The 8,492-nt window shown below is 35.9% G+C and overlaps 1 protein-coding gene across 5 annotated transcripts; it reads left to right on the forward strand.

Annotated features, from left to right (window-relative positions):
• The first annotated feature begins 2,443 nt into the window (after positions 1-2,443).
• On the forward strand, positions 2,444-6,473 carry LOC114823130 (NEDD8-conjugating enzyme Ubc12-like). 5 transcript variants are annotated; one of them, XR_011578436.1, is made up of 8 exons: positions 2,508-2,721; positions 3,015-3,123; positions 3,232-3,310; positions 3,415-3,531; positions 3,653-3,794; positions 4,751-5,912; positions 5,998-6,072; positions 6,183-6,473. XR_011578436.1 is itself a non-coding variant. In XM_070817740.1 (7 exons), exons 2-7 carry the CDS (start codon positions 2,613-2,615, stop codon positions 3,977-3,979), a joined length of 633 nt encoding a protein of 210 aa, XP_070673841.1. In that variant the 5' UTR covers positions 2,444-2,500; positions 2,608-2,612; the 3' UTR covers positions 3,980-4,024. The 5 variants fall into 5 exon arrangements, 2 of the variants coding, with proteins under 2 accessions (XP_070673841.1, XP_070673842.1); XM_070817740.1 differs by lacking the exons at positions 4,751-5,912; positions 5,998-6,072; positions 6,183-6,473 and adding exons at positions 2,444-2,500; positions 3,903-4,024 and having other exon boundaries at positions 2,608-2,721; XR_011578435.1 differs by having other exon boundaries at positions 4,751-6,072.
• Positions 6,474-8,492: the final 2,019 nt, after the last annotated feature.

The following is an 8,492-nucleotide window of genomic DNA, read 5'->3' on the forward strand; positions in this document are numbered from 1 at the left end:
TTTCATAATAAATCCTATAAACACAAAAATAACGTAAATAGCTCAAAAATATAAAGAACTAACTAAGAAAAGACGAGTAAATTCGAAGTAAAAATATATATAAATATGATCCGATCACGTGCTACGATAAAATCAGTCTGGAATGAGACAGGGTCTGCGTTGCCGTGCTTGGTGTGTACTGAGGGGAGAAGTGCTGGGTCTGCGTTGTCGACACACCATCACAATATTTCAGTAATTTTCTGGGTCACCAAAATTATTGTATATATCTAATTTTAAATTGACTTGGTCGTTGCTTGGTCTTACACACCAGTCCAAAAACAAGGCTAATTTGGTAAATTCATCAAAACCAGAAGCAGCAGAAAAGCCAGCCTCTTCCCTTCCCTCCCAAGCCCACTTAAACACCATGACCCAACCACTCCCACCCTCACCAGAGAAAAATGCGTGACAGAGTCCTTACCATAGGTAAATGAAAGTTGTGGCCCTCCCTCAGCCTGCGGTCAATCAGTCATCCCTCCCTCAGCCTGCGGTCAATCAGTCATAGCTTGTCACATCTTTCATAAGTTCATAGGTTCAACTGGCGTTTCCAAAAAAAAAAATGTGGAAACAAAGAATTTTGTTATTGCCAGAATCCAAATAAAGGTTTTACATATAATATTATTGTTTGTGTCAAACGATTATCACTTACTAATTATCTCCACTTCTTAAAGTTTCAAAGCTCATTTGATATCTTAATGATTTAAATAATAAGATTCAACTAGGGGTCCAAGTCGGAATGAGATTTTAATTTTTGACAATAAATTTTTTTGAATCTCTACACAAAAATTTCGAATTTGATGTTTTTTCAAAAGTTGAAATGAAAATTTGAATGGATTGAGAGATTCTGATAACTAGGAATTTTCGATATAATCTTTTTTTCAAAGTGTGCACCTAACTTATGTCGATACCAACATGTTTTGATTTCTGATAGTTTTCTATTAAATTATAAAATGTGTTGTCAACTCTGTATTTTAGTTTTAGATATAGTTTGTTCATTGATTTTTATATTAATCATACTTGTAAACTATGTTGTTTCGACTTGCACGGTCGATCTTATGATATTTGCTTATGCAAAGAAATCTTGAACATTCGAGTTCAAATTTCTCTTTCCACAAGTTAAGTGAATTTAGAACATATCCAAATATGTTATTTCAACTTGCATGACCGATCTTATGATTCTTGTACGATACATGAAAAAAACAGTAACATTTTGCGTAAAATGTATATAAGTGACCGGGTTTAAAAATTTAGCTTCTTTACATACTTGCATGACTACATGGACAAAAACAGTAATAGTATCGATAAAATGTATAAAGTTAATTGCAAAAGGAATGAAAGGGCATAATGGTATTCTGGATATCAGTGGACTGAGAGGGATAGTGGTTGGTGGGATTAAGTTTTAGGTTAAGGAGGTTTTGCACCAGTATACAGTTGCGGTCACAATGGCTACATGTTTTTTGATTTTCTGTTTTCCTTTTTTATTTGTCCAAAGGAATTTTTAGTACCCATTCCTACCAGCTGCTGCGTTTGAAATCCTATATTTACAGCTATAGTCACTCACTCACTCCCTCCCTCCCTTCTCTCTTACTCACTCCCTCTATCTCATTCCTCTGTCCCTCGTCTCTGTAAACTCGCTCCCTCTATCTCCTTCATCTCTCCCTCTTCTCTGTAAACTCGCTCTCTCTCCTTCTTCTTTCTCCCTCTTCTCTCTTCCACCTTTCTGAAATGGAACATCCCGAGTTGGCTAACATTCTACCTTTCGTTTACGGAGGTATTTTCCTGCTTTTTATTCTATATACTTGTATTGTTTACTTAGGACAACCTGCGGAGGATGACAACCTCAGGAGGGGGAATGCTGCTCAGCTGAGCGTCATTCCCCCTCCGGAGGTTGTCCTTGAGCGTCATTCTCCTCCTCCGCAGGTTGTCCTAAGTAAATAATACAAGCATATAGGATAAAAAGCAGAAAAATACCTCCGTAAACGGAAGTTAGAATGTTATGTCGTTGATATAATTTGTATTTTTAGTTTTCGAATACATTTTTATTTTTTTTTCAAATACAGTCGAGGATATGTTGTTGATATGATTTGTATTTTTAATTTTTGAACACATTTTTATTTTTATTTTTTCAAATACAACTGACGGCATGTCATTGATATGATTTGTACTTTGGAATGTTTTTTTCAAATACAGCCGACGACATGTCGTTGATATGATTTGTATTTTTAGTTTTTGAATACATTTTTAATTTTTTTTTTCCAAATACAGTCGACTGCATGTTGATATGATTTGTATTTTTGGAAAGAGAAGCCTATGGCCGCACGAACCAGTAGCAGGAAGACAAGAATAGAGAAGAAAGGAAGATTATAAATCCGTTTCATTCCTTGGCCGTCTTCATTGTGCCTCTCCTATCTTTGCTTTCCCATTCCATTTCCTTTCCTTTTGCTTTTCTGCGGCATTTCGTCGAGCAAGTTTTCTTCGATGTTTTTGTTCACAAATTGTTAACACTTACAACAGACATGTATGGTTCATCTTATTACCCGTTTTAAATTTGTGCTTTTCTTTTAATTACAGAAACCATGATCAGATTGTTTAAAGTGAAAGAAAAGCAAAAGGAAACAGCTGAAAACGCAAAGGAGAATGGTCTCGTAAAGAAGCAAAGTGCAGGAGAATTGCGTCTTCATAGAGGTAAATATGATTTTAGGATGTATATATGTTATGATTTGTTGCAATGTGGTACAAAGTTATACGCTTACATGCATATTAAGTTCCTAAATACACGTTTAACTCCAACGTACGTAAAGGCAAGGTTTCTGTGTTTATTTTAATTCCTTCAACCAGTCCTTCAATTGTATTATGGCACAAAAATCAACGCAATGACGTTTTAGGATTCATATTGCCGATCCTATTTAGTGAGAAAAGGCTTTGTTGTTGTTGTTGTTGTTGTCGTCCTTCAATTGTATTATGATGTTGTCTTGTAGATATAAGTGAGTTGAACATGCCAGAAGAATGCAAGATTTCATTCCCCAATGGAAAGGATGATTTGATGGACTTTGAGATTACCATTACACCTTATCGGGGATATTATATGTAAGTAACCTTTGATCTGAAGCTTCATTTGGCTCTCTATACGTTGTTTGGATTTTGCAACTTCGATGTCATCTTGCTGACACTGACATTTTGTACCTCTTGTCGCAGGGGTGGTGGGTTTGTCTTCACGTTTAAAGTTCCCGCAGTCTACCCTCATGAGCCTCCGAAGGTCAAGTGCAAAACCAAGGTAACGAAACCTTAGTTATATCAGAACTTAACTTTCGTGTATATTGGTTACGATCCAAACCATAATATATATCTGGTGTTGTATAATGCATACCATATGTGCAGATCTACCATCCCAACATCGACTTAGAAGGAAACACTTGCCTTAACATTATTCGGGAAGACTGGAAACCTGTCTTAAATATAAACACTGTTATTTACGGATTGTATCACCTATTCACGGTATCTCTGATCGCAACACAAAATATTTCATGACCTCAAACAAACTATCCGTTTTGTTTTTTCTAGGTTTTATTTGGATGTGTACCTGTTGTGAACTCAAATCCTGCATTTCTTCATGCAGGAACCTAACCATGAGGACCTCTTGAATCAAGAAGCAGCTGATCTTTTGAGGGACAATCCAAAATTGTTTGGTTTGAACGTGAGAAAATCGATCGAGGGAAACATATGGGTGGGAGGGGCCCATTTTCCTGGGTGCAAAACAGGTGACTTCTACTGATTTGGTTTATCTAGGGTTTTGCTTCTTCGTGGTCCAACCATGGTTGTATGAGGTTGAAGGTTTGTATGTTTTTTGGGTGTTTTTTGCATTTCAGGTGAGTACTTGGTGAGGGATTGTCTGGTGGCACATTTTCAGCCCATACTTGTAGCAGGAGAGTGTGTATTAGTGTAATTTTGATCTTCCTTCCATTAATAAGATGGCATCATGTTAAGGCTTGGTTTTGACTTGCAATTTCAATTTAACTGTCGTGGCCTTTTTTTGTTGATGGTTCGATAATTTGGGGATGCAGTTATTAATAAAACAACAATTCAACATATCATGTCTCCCAGTTCAACCTCAATCATTTACGGTCTTGTCTTGTGGCGAATTTTCAGCCCATAATTTGCGGGTGCATGTATAAAATCATAACTATAATACGTATGATTTAGCATTTTGCTCATTCGGAGTATTAGATTAAACTCATGAAAACATAAAACTTCAGAGAAATTGGACTACATAGTGGCGGTGTCCCAATCCCTTATGCATCGTCATGTGCTTTAATTTACTGACATAACATTTCATGATTAGTTTAAAACATCATCACTTTAGCATGTTAGTTGTATGCGAGTTCTTCTCCCAAAGATGCATGAATGCAAATTGCAATCAGTTTTTCAGCATGTTTGATCCATATCCCGTAATTTTGGGTTGGGCCTGGTGAAATAGGCATTAAATGTTGGAATTCAAAGCCCATTATCTTACCCAAAAGCCGTTTTCCTTCTTCCTCTTGTGCAACTCAAATCCTCATGAACACTGTTATTTACGGATTGTATCACCTGTTCACGGTATCTCTGATCGTAACACAAAATATTTCGTGACCTCAAACAAATTATCCGTTTTGTTGTTGCTAGGTTTTATTTGGATGTGTACCTGTTGTGAACTCAAATCCTGCATTTCTTCATGCAGGAACCTAACATCGACTTAGAAGCTGGAGCTGTTGCTGAACCGAAATCAAATTCATCACAGTATGCTTCCATGTCTTTCAATGCATCTTTATAGCACCGTTTATTTTTCTAATTCCATTTGTGAGATGATATGGCGGCGATCAATTGTCAATTTAGGACAAAAATCACCCTAAAGATAGTCAGGTTCTTAGGAATATGATGCATCAGGGAAAGCAATAGAGATATTTTTATGTCCTCTAGGTTTATGTAACGAAGATTATAGATCCCGAATGCATAATTTGCATTTTTACATAGTATGTTGTTCCTACGACCTGATTTCCTTTGTCTTATTTATTAGACATAGCCCTAAGTTTTCTGGATTTTGCCCTAGGAATAAATGCTGTATTTCTAGTGCATTTTATGAAATTGATAGGCAATGGAAAAAATCTTAAAGGTTATGAATATGCATTATTTGGTCTTTCAATTACAACTTGCATCTTGTACTTTTATTTTAAAGTCATCAAGAGACTGTAATTGAAGGGATTGAGAATCCACGGACTTTTTTTTCTTCATTTTTCGGGTATCATACATAAAATGAAAAAGGTATGATACCCCAAAAATGAAAAGAAAAAAAAAAGTTCGTGGATTCTCAATCCCTTCAATTACAGTCTCTTGATGACTTTAAAATAAAAGTACAGGATGCAAGTTGTAATTGAAAGACCAAATAATGCATATTCATAACCTTTAAGGTTTTTTCCACTGTCTATCAATTTTATAAAATGCACTAGAATTACAACATTTATCCCCAGACAAAATCCAGAAAACTTAGAGCTCTACTATGTCTCAAAAATAAAATAAAAAAGGAAAGCAAGAATGCGAAATTATGTACAATCTTTTATTACATTCTTATTTAATTGATTACATTCCTATGTTGTTTGTGCTTACGAAAAGGCATATCCCGTTGAAGGTAGTGTCGAAACTGAAACTGCATGGTTAATCGCTAAAAGATGTTTTCTTGTGCGGAAGAAATTTCACGAAATTATAGCAGTCGGTATGGAACTAGTCGTAGGAAAAGTGCACTTACTAGTATGATAAAAAATTTGAGTTTTGCATTAGGCAGTTGTTGAGATGCTCAGACAAAAGCGGTGAAAAATTATCAAGGTGACACAAATAATGGGGATGAGGTAACAATTTTCTATTTTTTTTTTGTCAGCACCTACTTTTATTTTTTTGAGATAATTATTTTTTTTCCCACTTTATTTGTTTTAGTTGATGCGAGCAAACAGTTGGTACCTAATTTTTCCCAAATTCATCACAAGGTTCAACCATCACAAATGTTGGAAGGTTGTGAAAATTTGCCCAACATACTGAATTATTAAGTGTGTTTCTAACGTTGTTCCAAAGGAGACGACGTTAAAAGGTGAGACTGACAAGTAGAGTGGTTTATTTTATAGAAGTCAAGTTGAGTATGCAAGGAACTTCAGATTGATAAAAGAGATTGGGAGGCTATGTTCATGAAGGTTGACGACAAAGCATCGTCGAACACACAAGCTTTTTGTAGGCACAAATTAAGGAAAGTGACAAGAAGAAGAAATCTTTTATGTGATGAGGCACCTCGAACCTTAGTGAAGACGAACCTAGCATCACAAATTGGTTTGGGTACATATAATTATTAGGTTATCTTATTAGATTTTTAAGATGTACCCCTTTTTATTTGAGAAATAAAATTTAATTATAATGTTTCATTGATTTATGAAAAAAACATAATTTAACAAAGCACTTTAATTAAATAATAGAACTATATATTAAACAAATAAATCTCGAATAGTTACAACAATGCCGTTTAATATTTACTTCTCATTACTTGGGCTTTAATTAATATAATTGCAGATTGCATCCGCTATATTAATTGAACATAGCACCAATTAATTAAGTTTTGCTCTTTATATTGTTCTTTTACACTTTCTGAACTTACAGTTATGTGAATTAAATCTTTGAAAATATATGTGCCCCGGTTTGAATCCCCAAGCATGGTGTCGTAGGTTTGGTATATGCGTTCGAGTTCAAATCTTTTTTCTCATAAGTTATATGAATTTGGAGTATTCATCAACTTACATGGTCGGTCTTATAATCCTTGTGCGACATAAATAAAAAGTGTACATGTACAGTTGTGTTTTAAAGTCGAGATCTTGATGCTCCCAAGATACATGAACAAAAATAGTTACACTATTCATAGATTGTACATAAGTGATCGGATTTAGATTCATAGATTGTCTCTGTTAGACTAAAAACTTGAGGGTTTTAGAAAATTGGAGGTCTTGTGCGGTAACACTACGTGCACCATTCTACGTAAGTTAGGGAAAATAATACTAATACCTTTGGATTAAGCCTAATGAAGTAGGTTCGAGGTTCATGGGTGGTCTTGCTTTAAGTTGATTATAGAAGGAGTGCAAAGGTATTACTGGTTTTTTGGATATTCAGGATAGAACCACCCGTAACTCAGCCGAGGGGCGGGAAATGGTTTTTGGATAATTAGGGTGTGTGAATAGTTGACAGAGAATACTTTAGGGGTGTGATATTCACACACCCCATTTTACTTCTCACACATACCTTTTTAATTTTCAACCGTAAGATTGGATGAATTGAAGAATATCAACTGACATAATTTATCAATGGGTGTGTGAGAAGTAAAATGAGATGTGTGGATAGCACATCCCATACTTTCTTGTACCGCACACATAAATTGATAACCAAGTGTTATTATATAAGTAAATGAACACTTCAAGGCACTTGCCATTTGGTATGGTTGTGAGTTTGCTAAGTCTATGGGCTTGCATAGAATTATTGTTGAATCAGATTCTAAAGAGAACATTTCTGCTTTGGCTCATGATATGTCCTCTGGCCGCTAGGAGGCTTATCCTACGTTGACTAAAATCTTAAGGCTTAAGGATATCTTCCAATCATGCCGCTGGTCTTGGGTTCCGAGATCGGTCAATCTGGCGGCGAACCGCTTGGCGTCGAGAAGTAACACGGAGATGTGCGGGTCTACTTGGATTAGCCGTCCCCCATCGTCGTTGGTTCATATTTTGAACAAGGATGGTCTCCCTTGTCCCCCATAATTGTATTTTGGTAGTGAAAGGGGTGACGCTTGGCACTTGGTGCTGTGTCTTTAGTCTGTACTCCCATCTTCACTGCTTTCTATTTTTCTCCTCTGGTTGTTGCCTCCTGGTTGGCTTCCTTGTGTTTTAGCTCCGGCCCTGGTTATGAATTTATCCAGTTTCTCAAAAAAAAAAAATTGGACACATCAGCACTTCAACTCAGTGGGTAACCAGAGGTTTAGTCAGCTATATGACCCGGTAATTGAGAAAATAAAATGTTAGGATTAGATGCAACATGCGGGTTTGGAACCCAAGTGATTGATTTAGGTTGTATGTTATTTTTTTTATGAACTATGGTGTGGCTTAAGGTAGCTAGAGTAATGTACAAACATTGTTCTCGTTATATTTTAAAAAATCTCTCCATGTTAGCACGTGTGTTATGATGGATAAAATCGTAATAGCAGATGGAATTTAACAATGTTTTCAAGGAGACAATAATACGATATCTACTTGAATAGGGTTAATTGAATTCCAGATTTCCAATTGAGGAGTAACGAGGAGGTGGGTCCCAGTGACCATGCCAATGGGTGTAGGATTTTCTCCCTTCCTATTACCATCCCATTACATCCCCTCCTCTCACTCTTCTTTTTGCCTTATTTTCTATAT

This window comes from Malus domestica, chromosome 17 (assembly GCF_042453785.1).
Source record: "Malus domestica chromosome 17, GDT2T_hap1".
Classification (NCBI taxonomy): domain Eukaryota; kingdom Viridiplantae; phylum Streptophyta; class Magnoliopsida; order Rosales; family Rosaceae; genus Malus; species Malus domestica.